Source organism: Malus sylvestris, chromosome 4, assembly GCF_916048215.2.
Source record: "Malus sylvestris chromosome 4, drMalSylv7.2, whole genome shotgun sequence".
Classification (NCBI taxonomy): Eukaryota; Viridiplantae; Streptophyta; class Magnoliopsida; order Rosales; family Rosaceae; genus Malus; species Malus sylvestris.
The window spans coordinates 8,883,315-8,908,104 of record NC_062263.1 but is presented as its reverse complement, the minus strand read 5'-3'; the positions used below and the strand labels follow the sequence as shown (position 1 = coordinate 8,908,104).

General features: G+C 37.4%; 4 protein-coding genes across 6 annotated transcripts; 1 reads left to right on the top strand and 3 right to left on the bottom strand.

The window, feature by feature from the left end:
* The first annotated feature begins 2,495 nt into the window (after positions 1–2,495).
* Positions 2,496–5,908, top strand: LOC126618920 (calcium-dependent protein kinase 10-like). 3 transcript variants are annotated; one of them, XM_050287142.1, is made up of 5 exons: positions 2,496–2,618; positions 3,130–3,954; positions 4,065–4,361; positions 4,847–5,266; positions 5,406–5,908. In XM_050287142.1, the coding sequence occupies exons 2-5, from the start codon at positions 3,366–3,368 to the stop codon at positions 5,666–5,668; spliced, it is 1,569 nt and encodes a 522-aa protein (XP_050143099.1). In that variant the 5' UTR covers positions 2,496–2,618; positions 3,130–3,365; the 3' UTR covers positions 5,669–5,908. The 3 variants fall into 3 exon arrangements, with proteins under 3 accessions (XP_050143099.1, XP_050143098.1, XP_050143101.1); XM_050287141.1 differs by having other exon boundaries at positions 4,062–4,361; XM_050287144.1 differs by having other exon boundaries at positions 4,062–4,361; positions 5,351–5,608.
* A 303-nt stretch (positions 5,909–6,211) lies between these two features.
* On the bottom strand, positions 6,212–13,041 carry LOC126618921 (uncharacterized). Its single transcript, XM_050287145.1, has 9 exons — positions 12,897–13,041; positions 11,702–11,853; positions 11,290–11,377; positions 10,104–10,809; positions 9,574–9,618; positions 8,429–8,526; positions 7,500–7,625; positions 7,096–7,185; positions 6,212–6,628 (listed from the first exon to the last, which is right to left on the bottom strand). Exons 1-9 carry the CDS (start codon positions 12,951–12,953, stop codon positions 6,518–6,520), a joined length of 1,473 nt encoding a protein of 490 aa, XP_050143102.1. The 5' UTR covers positions 12,954–13,041; the 3' UTR covers positions 6,212–6,517.
* A 3,045-nt stretch (positions 13,042–16,086) lies between these two features.
* LOC126618923 (UDP-galactose/UDP-glucose transporter 4-like) lies at positions 16,087–19,208 on the bottom strand. The gene is made up of 7 exons (XM_050287147.1): positions 18,689–19,208; positions 18,081–18,109; positions 17,642–17,843; positions 17,317–17,559; positions 17,095–17,196; positions 16,531–16,638; positions 16,087–16,429 (listed from the first exon to the last, which is right to left on the bottom strand). Exons 1-7 carry the CDS (start codon positions 18,812–18,814, stop codon positions 16,193–16,195), a joined length of 1,047 nt encoding a protein of 348 aa, XP_050143104.1. The 5' UTR covers positions 18,815–19,208; the 3' UTR covers positions 16,087–16,192.
* A 376-nt stretch (positions 19,209–19,584) lies between these two features.
* Positions 19,585–23,845, bottom strand: LOC126618922 (uncharacterized). The gene is made up of 3 exons (XM_050287146.1): positions 22,569–23,845; positions 20,688–20,817; positions 19,585–20,380 (listed from the first exon to the last, which is right to left on the bottom strand). The coding sequence occupies exons 1-3, from the start codon at positions 23,343–23,345 to the stop codon at positions 19,884–19,886; spliced, it is 1,404 nt and encodes a 467-aa protein (XP_050143103.1). The 5' UTR covers positions 23,346–23,845; the 3' UTR covers positions 19,585–19,883.
* Positions 23,846–24,790: the final 945 nt, after the last annotated feature.

The window sequence follows — 24,790 nt, the reverse complement described above, 5'->3', positions numbered from 1 at the left end:
TAATAAGCTTCATGCAAAATAAAAAATAATCAAAATGACTCTTTCAAAAAAATTAATAATAATAATATCCGCTTGTCGTAGAAGTCAAATAATTCGACCTTGCTCACACAAAAATGAATCTATGTATTTTTGTTTCTTCCTTCTCAACTCCTGGTTGCACTCATTTGAGAGAAACAACATGCAATAGACGTACACAATATTCCATCTCTAGTCTAGATATAGACACAAAAATTCATCATTCATTTGTATTTCAATTAATAATTCGACCTGATTACGACTGAAATTTAGATTACGTTCATTCTTTATAGATGATATTCAAGTAATACAATCAATCATGCACCTTCATTTGGCTAGGGTTTCCCCTTTAAAGAATTTTGTTATCGATCTAGGCTGTAGGAGATATTATGCATAAATCTTTTTTACAATGTACACATTGCAATCTTAACCCTAGCTCATGCAACTTCTACTTCTCAATTTCCAACTTTCCAACTTCTCAATGTTTATTTTCCAAAACATTATTCGGAGTTCCCTTCACGCTAATAATTTGGTCTATTTGGTCACCTATTGAAATTCCAGTCCGTTGGGAATTTCCAAGTTCAAGTCTATTCAAAATGAGGCTTTTCTCAAGTTCTTAATCAAATTGCTGGGAGATTTTTTAATGTGCTTGAAACACAGGATGATACGTCATGTGTTTTTATACAAGTAGAGAATTTTTCTTTTTTTAAATGTCTCTCCACTTATACAATGACATAAAACGTATGTACTCATGTTCCACGCACACTAAAAAATCTTTCAAAATTAAGAGATCTAGAGAGACAAAATAAATATTGGCGTGCTCCTCACCTATTTTCTTTTGACTATATATAATCTGACGGTCATATGGTCCATTTCTAATCAACTGACTTTTAATCGCACGGGAGCGAAGTTTGCCGAAACAAAAAACTACATAAAAATAACTATTTATACAGAAAGTTCCATTTAAGTCGAAGCCAATATACTCGTGGCTCAGACAGCTATTTTACACCCAATCGATTCTTCAATTTCTTCTCCTACCAACATCGATTCTCTAAAAATGGACCCCCAACTCAGATTTGCTGCACCCATCGTACATTACACATTACTAATACACCTACCTAGCAATCCCACTTGGCCACAAATCAAATGATGCATGTGGACTCACTCTTACTGTCACCAAATAATATGTAAATATATATATATATATGTATGTATTATTCCCGTGGTCTTAGTACTCATAGTTCGAGAAAATTATGGTTACTCGCCGTTTAATTTTAATTCAACGGTAAAAAAGAAAGTACAACAACAAAATTAAATGACAACATACCATCAAATTAAAATCGAGCAGTAGGAGACAAATTTTACTCAGACTATGGGCTATGGAGTACGGATCTATTTATATGTCTTAGGGTGGCGGAGTAAGATTCTCTCCCCTCTTATTCCTATCTTCTTCCCTCCCCTCATGTCACACTTTGTTTTTTGTCTTTTTATCCTTATAAAAAAAACAATATAAGATATTAACATAACTTAATCGTAACTGTTCAAATAGGATGGGAGTGAAGAGGAGAGAGATTAGGAGGAGAGAGAATCCTCCTCCTAGGATGGCATGATTAATAAAACTGCAACTGGTCATCGGATCACTTGTGGGTCCCACCAAGGAGGTATCCAACATTTCCAACTCATGGAGAGAATTTTTAATGTGAACAAAACACGTGGCGTAATACTATATATCATTATACGATTCAAGGGATACTTGAAAAAAAAATTTCCCTCCAACTATTTGATGATATGTGGTATTTCGTCTCGTGTTCCGGACTTACTAAAAAGTCTATTCAACTCATGATAGGCAACCTCATTGTCCACCATGCTTCCCCCTCCACTAAAAATATTCGAATTTCACAATCAAATTATTAATAAAAAGAAAACGTATCAAATTATTATGCAGAGAGGATGGAGAGAGCAAATGCTGTCTCCACTGGGAGGTTGGGGACGTGAGAGCTTATCAATTGCCACGTGACTGTTGGGACGTATAGGTAAATAGAAAATATTGTGGGGGAGATTTTTCAAATTACCACCTGAATTTGTCTGTAAAAAATAAGTACTTGTGAGTTGTGATGCAAAACTGAATTTTTTTTTTTTTTCCGATGCCGTTAACCATCGGAAAACTGAATTTTAGTTGTATTCAGGTAAATGTTGAGATTTTCTAATATGTTTTGAGGTCGGGAATACCTTATGCACTAAGATTTTTATTGTTAAAATTTTAGTCAAAGATGTAATAACAACCAAAAATCCGGGCATAGAGAATAGAACGTAGCATAGTAGAACTGTAAGTTTACATGTGACAATTTGAGAAGATTTCTAGTTACCAATTGGAATTTAAGAACACGTATTGGATGAATGTGGTCAATGAGTAAACAATATTTTATTATTGTGGTATTATTAAAAGGTTGCATATATTTTACTTGACTGTAAATCAAAACAGGTTTCCCGGTTTCCGGTCAAGACAGAAAAAGGGCACTTTTGAAGCAAGTGAGAAGCCGATAACTGGGTTTTTGGAGGCTTTTTGCCGTAACGGACCTGTTCTGCAATGTCTCTTCAACCAGGTTACTCTCTCTCTCTCTCTCTCTCTCTCTCTCTCTCATCAGTGTGTGAAAAATGTGAGTTCTTTAGTGCGTTTTCTTATTAGTGTTTCAGAAAAACAATAGCTTGCATGGTTGTTCTGGTATATGGGTTTGCTCTAGTTGCAAAATTATGAATCTTTGTGTTTTATGGGATTTATTTATTTTTTGCCCTTTTTTTTTTTTGGGGGGGGGGGGGGGGGGTTCAATCTTACTGGGTGAAGAACTTTTGTGTTTAGTATTGAATGTTAAGGTATTGACTTTGTGTCAGAACACATAGAATTAAGGTGGTGGGTGATTACAATGCGTTGTTTGAACTGTAAATTTATTTCTGGATTTATTTTTGTTGCCAAATTTGAGAGATGGGATTAATTTAATGATGTTATCTCCCACCCCCCCCCCCCCCCCCCCCCCCCCAAAAGAAAGTAAATTCATGAATTTTACCAAATGGGATTTAAGCAAGTTATCTTAATTTTGATCAGTTTGTGGTATGCAGGAGGTGATTGATGTCGATCATCGAACGTTGCCGTTTGCACAAAGTAAATGAGTTTATATTTTCTCCAACCATGTTGTCCACCATGAGAGTATGGCTAGATGATTTTTTATGTCGATTTTGAGCACGGTTTTTTCCAGAGGGCTAAATGACGATAGCTTTGTTCTAAGAACCACACTACTTAACATGCTGAATTTTTGTGACATTGAGAGTTGAGGATACTATTGAGGTTGCGTGGTATGGACACAGCCAACAACAATGAGACTAGCCAGCCTTCGATCCAATTCTGCAATTCTTACAGAGTGGCAAGCCTTTTCGACACAATTCTGGAAGCAACCCAAGTGGCAGATTTGAAAGACCGGTATATTCTAGGTGAAGAATTGGGATGGGGACAGTTTGGTGTCATTAGGGCATGCTTGGATAAGTTTACTGGTGAGGTTTTAGCTTGCAAGTCTATCGCCAAAGATAGATTGGCCACGCACAATGATGTGCGCAGCATCAAGCTTGAGATTGAAATCTTGTGTAGGTTGTCTGGGCACCCGAATGTTGTAAATTTAAAGGCAGTTTATGAGGAGGAAAATCATGTGCATTTGTTGATGGAGTTATGTGCTGGAGGGGAGCTTTTTCATCGGCTTGAGAAGCAGGGAAGATTCTCAGAAACTGATGCTCGGGTTCTTTTTAGACATCTGATGAAAGTTGTTAAGTATTGTCATGAGAACGGCGTTGTTCACAGAGATTTGAAGCCGGAAAACATTCTCTTGGCTACAACTTCTTCATCCTCACCAATTAAGTTGGCAGACTTTGGCCTTGCAACCTACATCAAACCCGGTGAATTTTCATTTTAATCTCAACTTTGTACCCCATTCCTTCTGTTTAGATTTTTCTACTAGGCTTAATTATCTGTCGCGTTCTAATCACCTTGGTGTTTGTATCAGCAGGGCAGAAACTGCATGGGACTGTTGGCAGTCCATTTTACATAGCTCCAGAAGTACTTGCAGGAGGTTATAACCAGTCTGCTGATGTATGGAGCGCTGGAGTTATTTTATACATACTTCTTAGTGGGGTGCCTCCTTTCTGGGGGAAGACTAAGTCAAGAATTTTTGATGCTGTAAGGGTTGCAGATCTGTGGTTCCCTCCCGATCCTTGGGGTCACGTATCTGCATCTGCCAAGGAATTGATCGCTGGAATGCTTTGCGTTGATCCTTCCAGAAGGCTCACAGCTGCACAGGTTCTAGGTACATCATTGTGTCATTGTTATATTGTAGCCCGTACCCCGTACCTGTGGTAATTGCTAAAACATTCTATATCAGTTCTCTTTATTGAGAATCTAAACTTGTCACTAAGGATATGATTCAGATATATTTTATGATAATTGAGGCTTTCCAAACACTTTAGATTAGGCCATTAATCCTATCCCTTGGGAGCGATCACAATTATGCGAATTGAAAATATTCATAAATACTTTTAACTCTTTTGGAGCGGGGTGTATGGTTATAGAATCTTATCTGCACGCCATCAATCCACAAGTTCGTCAATCTTGAGTTGTAACGTGCTGTCACAAGTTAATGCAGTTTTTTGTTTCCTGTAACCAGCCAACACAAGAATTCAATCCTCCCAAAACTGCCCATGAAATGTCATCACGCATGTCTTTTAAATTGCTAAAATATTGATTCTAGACGTTTATTCTTAGTTTCATTCATAATTATGTTTGATAATGCAGCTCATCCATGGATGGAAGATCGTGCATATGCAAGTCAAGAGACACACAAGCTGGACAATCAATTTCACAAACAGCTGGAAGTGGGTGGAGGTTCTTTCTCTACACCATTTATCTATACGAATCAGAACTTTAGCTTAGATGATGGCTCACCCACAGCTGGTGATGTGGAACTGTGGCAATCACCTGCATTCACATGCAAATCATCTTCGTCGGGTTTTCTAGTTGACAACGGTAGTCTTTGCCCTGCATCTGGAGGTTTTTCTTTTAGCAGCTGTTATGAATTAAGTCCGCTGGAGTTTTCTTCACCAGTTCCATCGATGCCTAGCTTTACCTTCTTCAGTCCAAGTTCTGCGGTAGAGCAAAGAAACATCTCGTTAAGATTTAAAACCAACATGGCGACATTAGATACGGCGTATGTAGGTATACATTTCTTATTCCCTAGCTTGTTTGTTTATTCGAAGCTGGCTACAAATTAGGTACGTTGTTGCTAAAATGACTAATCAGCTGGTTTATCTGTCCTTAAAATCCTTAATGGGGTTATTTCTTCGGAGAAACGCAGAGTCAAGTGTGGAGAAGCTAATTGTGCTGACAGATTGCTCAGCTGTCAAGTGTGACGGTGGAGAAGTAGAGCGCAAAGAATTTTGGAGAGGCGGAACAAACGGGCCTTCTAGGGTTGCTGGAATCCACAGCAAGAGGAACAACACGATTGGACTTGGCGAGCTTGATCAGCTTAATCTGGTTGTAGCCGAATCAGTCATACGTTGGGCGTCATGCACGCATATCCCTACTGTCCCATCGCTTAGATTGTCGCTCGTCTGCTAGACCGGTGAAGCATATGAAACAGCCGTTGAGGCACACGTAATTCACACCATGTAATGTAAATGAGAGAGACACAAAAGCGTTGTGGTGTTTAATCTTGTGGTGTAGTGGAGGGGTGATGCTTTTCTACTTCTTCAAGTAATTGCTCCATTGTTTCTTGTTATCATTCCGCAACTAGCCTTTTGTCTAGAACTATATTTCCTCATTGAAAAATCAAAACAAAAATAAAAGTGCATTTGATAACCGCCGGGTGTTGGATGTGGTGGCGGTGGTTAAAACCTAGTTCCGCCACTGGCTGCGGTGGCCGTTGTGGTTTAGTATCCAATGAGAGAGCTCCAAGATCAAGCATTTATCTCCAGGTGTAGGTAGACATATCAGAATCCCTTGCTTTCTTCTCTCCAGTTAGCAAGTTACAACATTCTATAGAATGACAGCAAAAACCTTGCACATGAACATGGTTATACAAGTAAAAGCAAGCAACGTGCACAACAAGTAAAAGGCGAACATCTCAACGGAAAAAATGTACACGGGGAACAATCAACGACGAAAAACGGTGAAAAATTGATGCATATATGATCCAACAATTGTCAGGTAAATGGGATAAAGTGGATAAATAACAACTTTGATAGGTATTTTGGTGATACAAGGTTGCTAGCTTCTTAAACACACTAATTTTATTGAGTCTAACATCAAAACTGACCCTGCTCGATTCAGAGCCTCAAAAAACACGAGCCAGCTAAACAAGCCGCCCTTGCAAAATTCTAAAAAAAAATAAAATAAGAGTGAAGAATTAAAATATTTCCCAGTAGTACACGATTACGTTGTTGTAGCTCACGGTACATCAACTGGCTTTCAGGATGCAGGGGCATATTCTTGGATTGCTGTGGCCAGTTTATTTCTATCCTCCTCTGTTTTCAACCTGATTAAAAAGGTACGCGCCACGACATTTCCATCACTGTCGCCCTACAAAATCCAAGAGAAATTGCACATATTGTCACATGATATGAACCACAAGTTAAAATATACATGCTTCACCGAGTACCTAGCATCATCCTAAATTACGTAGAAGGCAATTAAGCCCCACTACTGAATAGGATCCTACCATATTTCTTGTTCTTAGATTTAATTAACACATCAAATTCTTTAATCAAACCCACCCTAACACAAACTATAATTTCAAATTTCCCCACTGAATGTGTGTATTTCTCTCAGATCTACGAGGATAAAACTAATCAATGAATCATGTAACAACTAGAGAATCCCAGAGAAAACAATCAAGAGTATTTTTGGCAGCTAAACCGCTTATAATAGCCTTTTTGTGGGCCAGATGTTTAATTGATAGTCGTCTAACCCTGCCGTATTTTTTTTTCTTTGTACAGTTAAATTGACCAAAAATTCTAATTAAATATCAAATACCAGCATTGTCTTACCGCAGTATGAAATATTGCAACAAGGGAATTCTTCTGTACATTTGTCTTAATGCCAGAATATAACAAAGCATTAAGCTGCACTCTTCCCACCTGCCATCAGTAAAGAGAATACAAAGTGAAACTTCTGCTGAAGACATACATGACTTTTAAATGCAACAACTTCAACAACGAAAAGGGTCAACAAAAATAGAAAAGATTAATCTTTAAAAGAACAACGAAATGGGAATAAAGCTACAGAAATGAAGATTTTCTTGTTCTCTCAAACAAAAGCAAATCCAATAATTACATCCCTTTGCCAACATACCACACTTCTGAAAGCACACAAGAAAACTAAAAAAACAAAATTTAATGTGTCAGACTGCATTCTAATACTCAAAACCATATATGTCTGGAAGGAAACATACATCATTTCGGACAATGATTGTTGGTTTTGATTCTTTTGTACCCTTGCTGATACCCTCTTTGCATTTAATAGATAGCTGCCCCGTGCCTTTATCTTTCCATGCATCTTTATCTGCTGGATCACTTGACTGGAATATCCGAAAGAAAAATGGTGTTAAAATCAGTGAGAATGTGGAAGCTACAAATGGCGCTTGGCATGTACAATCTCAAGTTACAAATGTGAAACAGACGTAAATTGCATCACAAAAATTTCCTAGGGAAAATTGGTACAGCATGTGCTTCAAATGTGGCCCAGTCTACGCCACTTCAGCACTTAACGTCTAATTAGATGGGGAAACTAACGGAGGGGTTAAATTGCTGCAATTCAGAAACCACATGGTGTAATGTGCAAAAACTAAAACCTCGTTGCTCATTTCGCAAATGATCCCCAAACCTTGTAGTGTAAAATGCAGTCCAATTTCTAAAGGATGAGACTGTCCCGCCTTATTTATTTGTATGCTGCTTTTCTTTTGTTGGAAACCAATACAATACCGGACAATAAAATATTAGCATCGGTAACTGCAGTAAAGGAGTTGAGATTACAAAATGCATAACTTAACCCTGATGCAGCAATCCACAAGTGTAAGTCTACCAATGTGTATTGTTTAAATACTATATTCTGTACATATGGAAATGGATATGTCTTGCATGATAACATCTTCGTATAACCCAAACTTGGAAAATCTAAGGGAGGTATCAATAAACTGATACCATCACACATGCTTATAAACTTTGAACGAAAAAAGATCAAATGCATGGAAAAGAAAAAAAAAGATCAATTACAAAATTTGGAAATCAAGAAAGGGTTTTTTTTGGTAGAGTGTGAACAAATTCACAATGCTATTTATGAATGTTATAATAGAAAATATTACAAAATTTTATACGCATATACCTTCACATAAAGTTTGCACTTGACTTCATGGACAACAACAACACCCTTCTCTTCAGATTTTTCCACAGAAGGGCTGCCAGGTTGCTCCAATTCATTTTCTGAACCAGAACAAGAACATTCAATACTTAAAAAGAATCAAAAAGACCATATCGAGATAATTCCTACAATTATCAGCAAACGTAACCTTCACCATTAAACTTTAACAGCTATAAAAATGGCGAAGTGTTGTACAATGCAAACCCTATATGTCCACAAGCTTGGACCATGAACCTGACATGGAAGCATAAATATAATCATGTCTTGCAAGTTGCAACATAGACACCACTAGTAGAAAACTAAAAGAAATGCACTTTGGAGAGACAATAAATTCAAATTTAATGACCACGAATTCATAGACGAATGAATTTCCTTCCCTTAAATTCTGAAAATCAAGAAAAGCTTCTTTATACTGTCAGGAAAAATACAACATGACAGAAGCATTTGAATATGATAAGCCAAGTTGCAACAGAAAAATTATTTTGTTAACTCCTGACTTTGCAAGTCAAGGAAGTGCCTTTATTTGTTGATAGTCTTTGAAAACAAAAACAAAACAAAGATGGAACAAAAAATAAACCAATTGTCCCAGATTTCTTAAGTGAGGTGTCCTGAATGTGTCAATTTCGTCCCCAGATTACGCTTTTTTGAATTGGATGTCTACGAAACATGTTAGTGCTGGAGGACTCAACACGAATGATACAGGTATTTACTGATGGGTCGACATGTGCACCAATTTAAAACATAGTTATATTTTATGTTGCAGCAATAGCCCTTAAGGTTTCAAATTAACTGACAAATTAAAAACTGAATCAAATGCCGAGCCCTTAATAAAAAGGAGCAAAAAAGAGGTGGTATTAGCAATCACAAAGTCTTCTAACAAACCGAATTCAAACCAAACATCGGAAGCTTAAAAGCTTCCCTCAGAGAAACGTTTCTATATAACAAGTTGAGAACTCATTCATCAAGACAATAACTATAGTTAGAAGCTTAAAGCATACAAAATAAAAACAAGGCATGAAATCAAACATACATGAAGAATAAATTGAGGGAGAAAATTAACAGAAAATAAGAGCAGTGAAAGGTAAAATAGCAAAAACTTATTGTCTCACCATCATCAGCTTCATCTTGCTTTGGAGGAACTGAACTTTGAAATCCTGGTAAGAATTACCAAAAAGAAAATAAGGATGTCAAGTATACATCAAATTCACACAAGTAACACTTCTCTACTAGAAAGAGTATTGCTGCTAGATTTTCAAGGGTGCCATTTCTCCTTAACATTCTATAATTCATGATATTAGTGATAAATCAATGAGAGCAAGAAAGCAAGTAACAAGTTAACTGTGAAAACATAACAAGCTACTTGCTACCATTTTCAACGGTAGATTTAACATTCTGAACTTTTTAGGAATCTACAAATTTTATCATAAATACTTCGGAAAGCACTCTAGAAGTTCAGTATTTTCTCCTAGTCAGCATACCCTAAATTACTTGTACCATGTTCTTTCTGTCCATCAAAATAATTCAACATAATTTAGGACCACCGTGTAATCTGAATTTATAATTGGATCTACTATGAAATACATCAAGAGTCGAGACCATTTATAACATAAATGAAACATGTCGTTAATATGATACCTACCAAACATGGAAGGGGGCTGATTGTTGGAAGACAGCCCAGGGCTTTGACTGTTGGATAATAATCCAAAACTGGGAGTGTTGGAGAAAGCCGCTGAACTCTGAGTATTGGAGGACAACCCTGAGCTTTGACTGTTGGAGAAAAGCCCAAAACTGGGAGTGTTGGAGAATGCCGCAGAACTTGGACTACTAGAAAATACTCTGGAGCTTTGATTATCAGAAAATACTGCCGAGCTTTGACTATTGGTAAACATTCCAAAGCTTTGAGTTTTCTTTTGATCTGATCCTGTGCTCTGACTTGTGGAAAACATTCCAGAACTTTGAGTATTGGGAAATAGTCCAGAGCTCTGACTAGTCGAGAAGACTGGTGAGCTTTGGCTGCTGAATATTCCTGAAGAGCTTTGACTGTTAGAAAATTCTCCCGCAGAAGTTTGGACGGTAGGTGTTACTCCAGTAGAGCTGTGGTTGTTGGAGAAGGCACCTGCAGAGCTTTGGCTGTTGGAGAAAACTCCAGAACTCCATGAAGTTGTAAAGCTAGCAGTTGTACTAACTGGTGAAAACAGGGGTTTTGTCTGAATTAATTTCGTCTCACTATCCGTGGACACGGGAACTATTTTCTTTTCAGAAGTCATACAAGATCCTCCTGCTGCCAAATTCTCTCCTTTTGCAGCAATTACTTTAAGCCAGTTAACAACATCACTGAATTTCTCCTGAAATGAGAGGGTGAATACAGAAAATATAAGTGGGACAACACTAAATTTGATAAACATTTTGTTTTTCAGTACAATAGAGAAAGACAACACCAATGGCAGAACTGAAACAAAACAAGACGGTGTCTGGCTAAACCAGCCCTATCGTCACCAAGCATATCAATAATGCTATGACAGAAGCATTCATTTAAAGAGAAAATGAGAAAGGAGGAAGGGTGGGGGGAGAGATACAGAAACTAATAAAGACAAGAGGGAAAAAAGGGTATGCAGGTGACAACATTTTCCATCCCCACCCTACCATGCCAAGGGGAAATAATTAGGAAGGAAATATAGGTACTGAACCTACAATTATTGAATGAACCGATCCAATTGGCTTCTGTGAAGAATCTTTATTCAACACCTCGTCTGATTGCAAAGAATGTAGAAGTACTAGACTGGATACATATCCTTTAAAACAGATATAAAGTTGAAGAGAATTACCATAATGTTTGAAGCATGGGCTAGGTAGTCATGGACACCCTCTTCCCAAAGTTCATCAGGATGATTCTTTAGTTGTGTTTGTACCCAACTGTACAAATAGAGGCATATTTATAGCGAAAACATTATCAATTCTGGAAGGTCCAATAAACATAAGACAACTGAGGGCTATGTGTCTGAGTAGCAGGAATAATTTCGAGAACAAATAGGAAATTCAAATAATGTAGAAACTTCAAAATTATATGAAGCATATCAAGTCATACTGAATAATAGAATGTGCACATCATATTTGATAAAGAAGAATACTGTCAATAAAAAGAAACCGATTTTGTTGGAACCCTAATAAAAAAACTTAGACATATTCATATACAATATGATGAAAGCATATAGTTGTAGAAATAGAAATAAGGCGGACCTTGCAAATTGGTTATTCAGAGCTCTCACATGCTGCCGAGATGATGCAGCCCGCTGTGCATCCAAAGGAGCTGTATCTGCCAATTGCTCTTGAGAAGGCTCTGCCCTATTAGAGTCAAATGAGGATCCCGCCATAATCCTTTTATTCCGGAACTGCATATTGTTGAAAGAGAAAATATAATATACATCAACATACTGAAATTCCAAAATCTCTAACCCCCACCAATAAAAGAAAAACTATTGAAAAACTTAAATGTGGAGATTTGAAACCACAAACAGTCCGTTTGAAGTCTTGCATAAGATCCATAGTCACCGATAATATTTGTCTCATATTATTTGACAGCCATTGAGCCTACGTTGAGAGGCAACTGAGGAAACAATCCATCAAACATTGCTTAACTAGAAAGAGAATTTTCCTCCCTTTAATTAGTGAATATTAAGATTTCAATGAAAGCCCACAATTCAGTACAGCACTGAAACAATGAGTGTTGAAATACAAACTGACAACAAACCAACCAACCAGACGCAAACGAAATAAATTAACAACAGAAAGCCTAACTTATTCGCTTCCAATAAATACAGATATACACCTTCTCTATCGAAAGGTGAAACTTTAATATTACTCCAAGTCGAAGCTCATAAACCTAACATCTTCCTTGACATCAATAAAACCTGCTCATTGGTTGCATCGACCATAACTTCTCCGTCTACCCTTCTCCTAAATCCCCACTAAAGAGAATGGCAGCCTAACTGCTTGTTTAAAGTCTGCACATCTTCCACTACTATTCCTACTTTATTACTTCGTCTACCCCCAATTCCTTGGTCAGCTCAGGAATCGACCAAAACTGAAATTTTTCAAAACATCCACAATCCCAATCTGAAAAACTAATAAAAACCCCATAACCCTTTTAGATTATACAGTCCTTAATTAATAACATAATGCAAAATTGCAACCACCATAAGCTAATTGCCCCCTAAACAGCTCGACTTATCAGCTTAAAATTCAAACCCTTTGGGATTTATTCACACAAAAAAAAAAAAAAAAAAAAAAAAAAAAACATAAAAGCCCCAATACGCAGGGCCTCCAATACACTTCAATCCACAAAACAGAAACTAGAAATTAGGTTTTTTTCCCCTCAAATTTTCAATAAAAACAACAAAAAGGTGAAATTTTTGAAAGGGAAAGTGGTACTTACGGCCGAGTCAGAGTTGAAGTCCGATACAGAAAAACGTTTCGGACCTTTCGTCATCATGATTCGAGCTTTCAGGGTTCAAAAAGCGGAATAGGGTTTTTCAGAATTTCTCTGTTTTGGCTTAACACCAGCTACACTGCAAGCAAAACGAGGAAAAATTAAAAAGCATTTTTCCATTTTTATATTAAATTAAAAAAATAAAAGGAACGGTGATTAGAGCCTTTGGATCAAGTGGGGAACCAAATTTTAATTTGGACCGTCGGATTGGGTTCCCACTACAGTATTATTTCACATGGGTCTTTGTATTTATTGGGATTTTTTTTAATTTTAAATAATCGATATTATGATATTATCCATGCCAAGTGATAAGAGATGTAGGCTAGGCCTTACACTGAACTAGCCATAATAATGTGGTTCAAATTCGTTTTTAGCGACAATTAAACGTTAGACCTCTTATTTACAAGTGAAGAAGAACACCACTAAATTATAGTACTAAGTGGTTGTATCAATGGGGATTTGGGATCCCCCCCCCCCCGGGCACCTAATTAAAAAACCCACTACACCCCTCCCAATCCATAGCTCAAAAGGAGTGAAGTCAACAGAAGGAGAAGCTATTGAATCTTGTTTCAGAAGGGCTACTAGACTATAAAGAAGGGATCGATCCCAGACCGGGAATCCTGGATTCCTAGATGGCGAGAATCAGCCCTTTTTGGCGCTTTGGGCATAGCATAGATGTTGGTGAGAGAATGTATTTTAGAATACGAATTATCTATTTCTAAGTAAAGAAATCCAGTAGACGTTTCAAGGTTTGTCTCAATTAGATGCATCAGAGGCACCAAAGGTGTGATGGGAGGCTTGAAAAACTGCTCATGTCTAGCCACAGAGCAGTTCGCAGAAGGATCTTTCTCAGGACTACCGTCCTGCCTCAGTCTCCTCTCGTCTCCTTTCTTTCATTCAGCGACTGGGTGCGCGCTTCGCCATGAAAGATCTTGGTGATCTTCATTTCTTCTTGGGAATCGAAGCCAAACGTACATCGACTGTTCTAGTCTTGACTCAAGGCAGGGTAGATAACCTTCTAACTGAGACCAAGAGAGATTCTTTTTTTCTTTAGATTTCGAGCTAGCTCTTAATCATGCCTTCCCAGATAAAGATGCATTATTTGTTGTTCTAGTCCGAAAAAAGAGGCTTGGCCTAGATCCCCAGCTTTTCACCTAGACAAAAATCCCTTGACACAATACCTAGCTGATTTAATGCCAGACTGACGTCAGCCACATGCAGCCCTTTTTTTTGCACTAGATGTGTGGGAAACACGCGCGTTCCCGATTGGTAGCCAGCCCGAATGGGGGGTTAGGGGTTTGGTAGAAGAGCAACGTGGCACTCACGAATTCGGTAGAGGAGCAATGTGGCACAACGTTGATAGCTGGATTTCTAACGACTAGTTTTCTGGACCGTTGGATTTCCAGTGATAAAAAAAATTAAAATTTAAAACCAACGATTAGTGACATGGCACAATTTGGATTGTTTGGCTTCCAGATCGACAGTCCAGGTTTTTTAGCCTAAAAATATATATAAAAAAAGTCAGAAATCTTACTGTTGGCCATGTATCCAAATTTGGGTTGTTGGATTTCAATCTTTTTTAAATCCAAAGGTCCAGATTAATTAACTCAATAAAAATTTATAAAAAAGGTTAAAAAATAGAACAAAAAATTGTAATTTTTCCTATAAATAACTAACCATTATCTTCCACCTTACACCACATTCAACATTTTCAATACTTTCAACCAAAAATTGTTCTTTTGATTAATGACACATGACGTGACAAGATTAGTTAAAATCCCATCCGAAACTAAAAATGAAATTATTTTATTAAAAAAATTTAATAATATTTTAATACGAATTGCCTAGGAAATTAGGGGTGAAGATGCACTTGGGTATTTACTATTCATTTGGATGGATTGAATTGACTATTGCCTAGGGGATTTTTAGGGGTGGAAATGCTCTAAGGAAAGATTTTTAGGTGTACTAGAAATGCGGTCTGGTTCTCTAAGTGACATGATATAAGTCATGGAAAACATGTTTTTTAAGTATCTAATAACTTGTATTATGACACTTGATATACCAGATCGTATTCTTAGCATGCTGAAAAATTTATCATTTGTATTGACCAATACTTGAAATTGCAAAATTATGAAGGAATTTCATAAAAATACTTTGGGGTGATTCACGAAGCTTTATATACTAAAGATTATTTTTATGAAAAATTTAATTAATACTAAGTGGCAACAATATTACCAAATATTGTGGTTGATCTTTTGGAAGAAACTAAGAGCATCTCCAATAGAGACTCTAAATGGAGTCCTCACAACTGTACGACCCTTAAATATACGGACAAAGAGCTTTCAATGGCCAAGAATAAATGTTCTTACCAGTATCTCAATGTATAGAAACTCACCGGGTACATCAAAAAAATCCTCACATGTGAGGACTACATAGTGACTAAGTTGGGTGCGACTCGATTGAATATTTAGGGGAAAAAAGGCCCATGCGCAAGATGCAGAGCAGCCATGATGACTTAAGCGTCAAAGCATGTGTCCTGCAGCCATATGCTATGTTACTGATTTTTATCGTTCAAAAAATCCAGTCCATATTTAATTTGAGTTTTTTTTTTCTTCTTTACCGTTGGAGATCAGCTAACGAAATTATATAAAGATCAAATTTAGGGTTTTTACTATAGGAATTCTTTCATTGGAGGCAATATTCTTTTAGGAAAACTAACGAAAATGGCTTGAAAACTTTGAGTTTTAATGATAAGGACAAAATAAAGGGTAAAGTGAATAGTACCATGATTGATTTTTTAGTGTAAAAATGTGGTTTTTCGTTAAAGTGAACAGTACCGGGTGCTTTTCGTTAAAGTTCCCTCTTTCTTTTAAGGATACAAAAATTCCGATTAAATCTCTAAATGAGTCCTCAATAGTAGTGGTGGGAGTCCTTAATTGAAGATGCTCCAACTCCTAGTCATTTCCCTTCACAATGCTCAGAATCCTTGCCACCTCATCTTTCCTTTCTTTTATCCTTGGATGTGTAGAGAACTAAATTCTAAAAAAGAAAATAAAAAGGACAAAAAAAGGTTGAAAAAGATTTTAAAAAAAAATCAAGAACAAAGGAAACTGCAGCCCTCAATACATCAGAAAACTATCAACTAATCAGAACGGTTCGTTATTAGACCGTGGTCTTTGATTCGCCAAATACATCAGTTTTGTATACTCTTTCATATGTATAGATCATTATTGTATACATCATTATTGAAACTCTTCAGTTTCATTTTCTGTTTTCCTCTTCCCTAGTTTGAAAGATTTTGCATATTTGGCAACAGTATGAGAGATCACACCCCGACCAGGGACTTTGTTTTCGGGAAGCGTCTTCATTGTGATTCCCATGGCTATCAGCAGCAGCCCTGTCCCGTGTTGGCCTGTCAAGGGCTTTGTAAATATCATGTATGACAGCAACAATGTGACCGCCTTTCTAGCCGTTGTAATCTGCATTACCAGAACGAAGGATAAACCCACCAGTTAAATGTGTGCATCGATTTCATAATGTAGTTTAAAATTACGAAGATTAGGAGGCGAAAATTACGTACCATAGCAGTGGTGGCAGCTCCGAAAAGGGCAATGAGGGATAGCACAGATACTTGTCCAACGTATGTCGCTAGGGCTTCAAACACTAAAACCCCGTACACATAAGGATGCTGCAAAATCATTGACAAAAGAATAATTAACATTAGAAACAGTTTAGTGTAACTTAAACACTTTCGGGATTTTCATGGGGTATAATTGTGATTGATTCATAATCTCTTTAACATTTTCCGACTTAAGATCATTAAATCCTAATTGTCTGTCCATCACATAGAACACCAATTGGCAATTGGTTCTGATACCACTTGTTACGACTCAAGTCAATAACTTTAACCTTCTACTGGTATCAGTGGAGTGAATTTTTGTCTCAGAAAACCTCAATATGCAGGTAAGATACCCCATTTGATATATATATATCAATGCATGTGTGTATGGTCATGGATCTCCATGATGAATTCCGAATAGACAGGCATGGTGAGCACGTCATTAATGACTTGACTCCAATGCAAATTCATGTGAAATATATAAATTAAGCAAAGATTAGACATTACTAATTCGTAATTACTTACCTCAGAACAAGAATTCCAGGCCTTAACCAATTCTCCTGTAAGAATCATGGGTGGAAGCAAAAATGGCAACCCAACTACTGTTGAGCAGAACAACATCTCTGTCTGTAAGAAGTTAAAAAGTAAGACATGATTACTAAGACAAAGAGGTAACTTTTTCGTTTATTCCTAAGTTCTATAGCATTTGAAGAACCAGTAAAGAAATTACAGGCACCGAAGATTTACCTGTGTGGTACCAGGATTCAAGGTAAAAATTGCTTCTTGCAAGTTACCCAAAAAGGCATCCATGATTAGAGCACCAGATATCATTATCACACCAGCCATGCTAAAATTGGGAGATGTTTTTGCATCTGCTAAGGTGAAAAGGATCAAACCCATTACTAGAAGCGTTGCCGAGATGTATTCCTGAATCGGGTATTTCCTTCTCAATCCCGGAACAAATGCACCCATCACCATCACCGGTAGTACCTGAGTTTTCGACAAATTTTTTTACAGCAATCAGCTCTAACTGAAAATGTCACAGATTATGTAAATTTATTGACAGTTTTACCTTTGTGGATTTGAACATTATCTGTGCAGGGTAATTAAGCCATGCCAAGGATCCCTTGGTCAGTCCTTGAGAACCCATAAGAACGGCGGAGAGCTTCACATACGTCTTCCATGGATTCACCATTTTCTTAGGGGTGAAGCCTTGAAGGTACATTAGTGCAATATACACAAACCCTTGTACAAAAGTGAAGTACCATCCATAGCTGCAAAATTAGAAAATATAAATAATTAAGGGCCCCTTTGGAAATGCTTATCTAGTAAGCAATTTTGCTCGTAAATGATTTTTTTGCATGATTTTAACTTTTCTACCAAATGCTGCCATAAAGCGCTTCTAGTGATATAAAATCTTTTTAACCATTCTAAAGCACTTTCAAACAAAACTGTATTTCTAAGCGAAATTGAAACAAAGAAAACATGTCATCAGATCAAGGGTAACTAACCTGAATTCGAGACGATTATACACGTATTCCTGCGATCAACGAAAACATGTTAACACAAGAAAAATAAGGGCTGCTTTTAAATTTGGATAAAAAAAAAAAACTAACGAAAAATCTAAAAAAAAATCCATGAATATTAATTAAATTATTTATGAAGTAGGACAAGGGAATTCAAGGCCTGCCACAGAGAACCAAAGGAATGACACTAGAGAGGCATAACAAGAAAATAGCAATGAAGGCATGTTTTTATCCAAACATTCTACCAAACTCTGTTTGCTATCGGAGAAAATCAAATAACAGTATAGTAACAAAATAAAACTTGACAATGAACAAGAAGCAAAATTCATAATACGAAACAGTTAATGGTAAGTGATTTCTGCGCGCCTTTTTCTTCTTCTTTATCCATTGTTTATTTCTAACATTTGAATTAAATAATGCACGAAGAATACGAAAATCTCTATCCATTATTTATTTTTTATGTTTGAATTAAATAATCAATGAAGAATATTAATATATTACGAATGTGAAGGTGTACAACTATTTTTCCTAATTATATCTTCGAATTAAGCAAAAACTGTAGAAAAAAATGACCAAATAAATATAAAACAAACCTCGCAGATGCCATTGACAAGGTAACCAAAGAAGAAGCCAGAAGAGCAAATGATGAACTGCTGCCACCTCGGCCTATCAGACAGTGAAATCCCAAACAAGAACCTCTCGTCGTCCTCGTTCTTCATCTTCCCCACAATCCAATCAAAACCCAGAAAACTCCAACCTCTGATAAATCACAAATCCAAGAGCTTTCCAGCTTTTATACTGCAAAGCTCAAGTTTTTATGAAAGAGGTCGGTCTTTTGGATGAAGAAAAAAAGTATAGGGGAGAGAGGGGAGAGAGGGGAGAGAGAGAGAGAGTGTACGAATTTTCAACTCTCCTCCTCTTTCTCTCTGCCTCTTCGAAAGGGAAGGTGGCACCTAGCAATGAGGCTTTTGAGGGCTTTGAAAAGAGGATGGTTTGAAGGGTTTTTCCACACCAAGAATCACGGTAGAATTTGGAGGATTTGAAGGGTTAGTGTGTGTGCAATTTGGTTTGTCAAAAGGGAGAGACTTGATGGATTTGGGGGGTCGGTTTGGTTTTTGGTCACTGGTCTGTTAATAGTATTTGACAGAAGTGTGCCTGAAAAAAGAGTAAATACTAAATGGGGTTGCATTTTTCATGCCACTTTGCCTAAACAAATGAGCTGAAACTTGATTGTTATTAACTGTATTATCATGTGACCACTTAAAAAATCTGAAAAATAGTAATGAGAGGCCACATGAAATTTGTGTGCCAAATATAGTATTGATGGTCACATACCATGAGAAAAGGTAAATTGAGATTAAACACTTAATGTAACACTTTTCCATATTTAGGTTTTCGTAGTTGTTGCAAAGCCATTTTTAAACAGTTTCGATTATATGATGAAAGTATTACTAATCAGGAAGAGAAAGATAAATGGAAGAGGTCGGGGAAGAGTAATACGTAATCATATAAATTTTAACCAACTGATGTAACATGAAAAATAATAGAAGAATCAACGTACATTGAATCTGTTAAGCGACAAACTTGAACAAAACTAATCTCTCTAGTTTCCAAAACCTAATTTCTCCAATTTTTAATCTATTGGCATGCCATACGAATTTTTACAATAATAAAACTTAAACAAAACTGATCTCTCTAGTTTCCTGCATGAAGCTGGAAGTTACATTACATATGTAAGTCATTTTTCAAGTCAATGACCTGTCTTTGAATACGACACCGTTTAGCTAGCTAGATAACCAAATCAAGTAATAATTCTTTAAGCAAAGAATTCCAAACCTCAGCCTCCAACTCCAAACCCACCTCCTGTCTTTCACAATCCAACTCTTTACAACTCCCCCACTCATTTTCCATATCTTTCACATAAACTTTTCTTCCTTCTTCCACCTCCCATCCCAACAGCAACTCCTGTGACTCACCATTTATCCAATCCTCCACCGCCTCTCGCATCACCGCGCTTTCGTCACTTTTTTTCTCAACGATTGTCTCCCTGCACAAATCCATCACTACCTTTTCTGCCTTCAAGCTCACCAGTTTATTTGATGTTTTTTCTTCTGTTTTGTTAACTTGCTCTGCATGGCAATTTGCAGTATGCATGAGTGATGCGCGTGCTTCGGCTTCGGCCTCTGAATCCATTATCGCTTTCATTCGTTGCTCTAAGTCCACTGGTTCCTGTTGAGCTAGGTTTTCGATCCGTCTGATATTTCTCATAAGTTTTTGTTGAGTACCTGCACAATGATCATAAAATTAATCAGTAAAAACAAGCACTCAAAAGTACTGTTATAACATAAACGCTTCTAGGCTTTTTTGTCTTCAAAAGCGTGTTTGATCATTTGAAAACAATTTTAGCCTTTTGAAAAGCCATGTCAAACAAACTCTAAGTGACGGTTTTATGTGTCATTAATTTGTGCCTAACCTTATCGCATGATCATCATGAGACGAAAAATAGACTCCTATATAGATATAGACGACTCAAGGAGAGAGAGAGAGAGAGAGAGAAAAAAAGAGGGGGGGGGGGGGAAGGGAGGGACAGACCTTGCATGCATGCAAGGCTACGACTGAAGGGTGAGCGAGCATGGTCATCATCTTCGTCTTCAAATGGACAATCCAGTACGGACACTGGACTAAACTGTTCCTTCTCCTCTTTATTATTCAGCCATCCCTCCTGTGTCATTGTTACAAAAAAAAAATGTATTAGATATTGCCATGTGTGTGAGTTGACAAGAAAAACAAATGAAACGTGGATTTAGTTTTCAAAATTTTATTTACAAATTTAGTTTTTCTAGTATTATTTTTTTCGATATTGTCCACTTGCTTAATTTTGTCCATTAATTTTTTTTTTTTCCGTTTTCCCTAATGACTAAAAAAAGAAAATGGATCACTCCCAACAAGTATTGGTCCGTGGGTTCACTTTATGAGTTATGGACTGAGGGTCAACATTTTGGTCCACTAAAAAAGTTCGAAGAAATTTGAAATGAATGACCCACCAAAAAGATTTAGAAAATAAATAATCCCACCAAAAAGATTTAGTTAATAAATAATCCAACCAAAAATACCTAATTAATCAATCAGACCGGACAATAAAATACTACTGGCGGTTAGAGATGCCAAACCTAGCAAAATAACACGACTAGGCCAAAGCCCACCAACCCACGCCTTTCCATTCAAACGCCTTTGTTCGACAGGGGCTTTATAGTAATATCACAATTATAAGATGGAGGAAAAATCTGGTATGTTGTGTAACATGATACTAGTTAGCCTCACGCTTTACGACGCCGTATAGCCCGCAGGTCAACATGAAGTCGCGGGATCGTAGGCGTTGAAATTCTCGAAGTAAATTTTAATCCTATAGCTTTTAGAAGCAGCTCGTACGATTTCCCAGATATACCACACATGTGAGAATCCACTTTTTTCCCGCTAACCCCACAATTTTAAAATTCCCAACACATCCCTTGCTAATTCCACCCTATATACTATACCAAATGTAGTTTTGGCCCCCTTCTAGCTTTTATTTAGTTTGTGCCTCCACAATTGGGGGAGGGACTCAAGACTTCCATGGCATGGTTTGACCTCCATCGTGAGACTATAGGTTAACGATACCGTATGTGGAAGTTTCTCACAACATAATATTGTATTGTTAACATGAGATATCACAACAATGATTTGTAACGGACACGAGTATATGAATTAAAATGTGGTAGTGTAGCATTATTCATAACTATTCTTTAAGTTAAAATCTTGTTGAACTGCATGGATTAAAAGTGGGATTTAGTGGTTAGATCAATCAATTAACCAAACGAAATAGACCATTCGGGTAATGCTAGGAAGATTAAATTTGTAGACAAAATTTACAAACTAAATGATGTGTCATCAATAGGAATCATGCAAGTTTATCAATGTACAAGTAGTAATCCAATCATCTATTTACATGTCATTTAGTTTACACAATTTTATTTACAAATTTAGTCTTGTATTACTCTAGACCACTCTTTAGCCGACAGAGAGGAGAGATTTTTTAATGTGACCGAAATACGGGATGATGCACCACGTGTTATCATACAAATGGTGGGATATGTGTGTTAAAAAGCTAATAACTTAAAACATGGAATATTTTATCACTTATATAAAACACGTGGTGTACTACTCGTATTCCGATCACAATGAAAAATTTCTTGAGACGAACAATCCATGACCAAAGAAAATTTTCAGTGTGATCGGTACATGGGGCGGTACACCACGTGTCATTATACAAATTATGAGATATGTGTGTTAAAAAGTTAATAACTTAAAAAATAAATTTTTCCACCACTTGTATAAAAATATGTGATGTACCACTCATGTTCTCATCAGAACAAAAAAAAATTTCCCATGACCATGCGAAGCATTAAATAATAAAAACCCATTTGGTTAACGTACCTTATCGTTTTGAGGTGAGCAGGAGGTGGTGGTGGTTGGCCATGCCATGGAAACGGAGTCCTCACCCACTTCCCCCTCACCCACTTCCCCGCCAACTTTCTCGCTGACTTTGTCTTTCACTAAATTCGTCGTTTTGACATCCACGCCGTCGTTTCCACCTGAACTCTGGGAGCTCAAAGTAAACTCGCTCTCCGCCCAACTGTTACTGCTGCTACTGTTACCATCACTTCCACGGCTTCTGGTACTGGTAGAATGTCTGGAGACCGTGACTACGGTTTTAGCTGTGGTGGTGGTGTTTTGATCGGACGGAGGAGGTTCGTCGTGGAGGAACTCACTGAACAATCTCCACCGTCCGATGTCATTCTCTTCTTTCTTCTCTTCCTTGCTCTGTTTTTTCCAGAATCTCTTCCTCCGCAGCCGCCGGGAAAGGCTTTTCGGAAGAAGCAAGACCACTCCTCTCCGTACGGACGGGGGGGAAGGGAGGCTCTTGACGGCGTTAATGAAGGCGTCGCAAGCGGCGGCGGCCCTGGACCGGCTTCGGTGGAGGACTGGCTTTTGCGAAGTAATCCTACTGGGATACTTGTGAGTGGACAGTTGAGACGACGACGATGAGCTCTTGAATTCGATGTCGAGGAGGAAGCGGACGGTGGTTGTGCAGAACTGGCGGCGAGGGAAGGATTTGAAGCCGTTGGATGAGCAGGAGCTGAGATCGTCCATCAGAAAATCTTTCAGCAGCACCGGCCTCTGCTGGATCGCATTGGGTTTTCGAAAATCCATTCCGAAACTTGAGACTTTACGACAAAAAGTCAAATAAAGATGCAGCGAAGCAACTGATAGAGAAATTCAGAGAAAAAAAAAAACAGAAAGCTGTGTTTCTAGAGAGGTAAAAGCTAAGTGGGGTAGTTAGTTGAAGTGGGTTATATAGTGAGGGTGAGGAGAGAGAGAGAGAGAGGGGGGGGGGGAGGGAGGAGAGAGGTAGGTTCTTGTGATTAAGGAGGTGAAGATCTCAAGGTGGGAGGGGAGACAAAGGACCCAGAAGAGAAGAGAGTTGCAGCAGATGAAGAGGAAGAACCGGAGAGAAACTGAGAGGAGGAGGAGGAAGAAGGAGCTGGGATGGTTCTTGGGGTGGAATTTGAATCCAAGATTGGAGTATTTTAATGATATAAAGATTTGAACTTTACTAGGAGATTGAATATTTTTTGATGCAGATACGAGAGGGTTTGAAATCGTTGAATATTTTATGGGAATTTTTTAGATGTGGAAATTTAATGCGGTTTCTGTTTTTAGGTTTTGGGGTGTATGAGACCATAAGTTGACCTTGTAACGATTTTTTATTTGTTTATGGTATTCTGTCTTCATTTTCCACACCAGAAATCTGTCGACCTTTTCACACGCTTTGACACGTTGCCATGCATCTTTCCTCAGACTTTCATCCAGCTCTCAACTCTCTCCTTTGTTTTTGTCCGGTTTCTCATCTCTTTGATGAGTGTCAGTGAAATAGTGCATCTGGGGGTTACAAAAATGGACTTGGATTATCTGCCTTCCAATTTCTGTGCCCTCATCGTGCCTTTCTGTTTTTGTGGTCACGGTTAAGCCACGTCAACATTTTATATTACTATTTATTTTTGTTTTATTATTTTTATAAAAAAATAATATAAAATATTGACGTGGCTTAACCGTGACCACACAAAACAGGAGGGCACGGGGAGGGCATCTAAATGGGAGGGCAGACAATCCAAGTCCTACAAAAATATCACCAAAATGTCGGCTTCCACCATAAACTAGCAAATTTTTTGGGACCAGGATCCTCTCCTGAGCTAAGGATGAGGATCCTCTTAATCAATGAGTGTGGACCGTTGAATTTTCATCCAACCGTTTGATTTTCATCCAACGGCCAACATAACTTGATGAGGAGGATCCTCATCCTTAGCTCAGGAGAGGATCATGGTCAAATTTTTTGTTGTGTCAACAGATAACATAGTTGAAAAACGAATTTGAATCATATTATTACTAATTTATTGTGAAGTTAAATTTATTCTTTTTCTTAATGTAGATAATATCATATGTTAAAAAAAATGATAAATGTTATTTAATAATAAGAAATTATCTAATATTTAAATCCATCATTAAAATTAGCATGATTGAGAATTATTGAACCAGTGTACTTGTTTGTTTGTGGTAACTAAATATCTTTCAGTTTGAGAAAGAAAAATAAAGAGTGC

Coding starts and splice junctions, on each gene's coding strand:
- LOC126618920 (XM_050287141.1), top strand. CDS start 3,366: ATGGACACAGCCAACAACAATGAGACTAGCCAGCCTTCGATCCAATTC. Junction 3,955..4,061: donor TGCAACCTACATCAAACCCG/GTGAATTTTCAT, acceptor TGTTTGTATCAG/CAGGGCAGAAACTGCATGGG. Junction 5,267..5,405: donor ATTAGATACGGCGTATGTAG/GTATACATTTCT, acceptor GGAGAAACGCAG/AGTCAAGTGTGGAGAAGCTA.
- LOC126618921 (XM_050287145.1), bottom strand. CDS start 12,953: ATGATGACGAAAGGTCCGAAACGTTTTTCTGTATCGGACTTCAACTCT. Junction 10,810..11,289: donor CCCATGCTTCAAACATTATG/GTAATTCTCTTC, acceptor CTCTCATTTCAG/GAGAAATTCAGTGATGTTGT. Junction 7,626..8,428: donor AGTGCAAACTTTATGTGAAG/GTATATGCGTAT, acceptor CGGATATTCCAG/TCAAGTGATCCAGCAGATAA.
- LOC126618923 (XM_050287147.1), bottom strand. CDS start 18,814: ATGAAGAACGAGGACGACGAGAGGTTCTTGTTTGGGATTTCACTGTCT. Junction 17,844..18,080: donor TATAATCGTCTCGAATTCAG/GTTAGTTACCCT, acceptor CTAATTTTGCAG/CTATGGATGGTACTTCACTT. Junction 16,430..16,530: donor GAGCTGCCACCACTGCTATG/GTACGTAATTTT, acceptor CTGGTAATGCAG/ATTACAACGGCTAGAAAGGC.
- LOC126618922 (XM_050287146.1), bottom strand. CDS start 23,345: ATGGATTTTCGAAAACCCAATGCGATCCAGCAGAGGCCGGTGCTGCTG. Junction 20,818..22,568: donor GCTCACCTCAAAACGATAAG/GTACGTTAACCA, acceptor ACAATGACACAG/GAGGGATGGCTGAATAATAA. Junction 20,381..20,687: donor TAGCCTTGCATGCATGCAAG/GTCTGTCCCTCC, acceptor ATCATTGTGCAG/GTACTCAACAAAAACTTATG.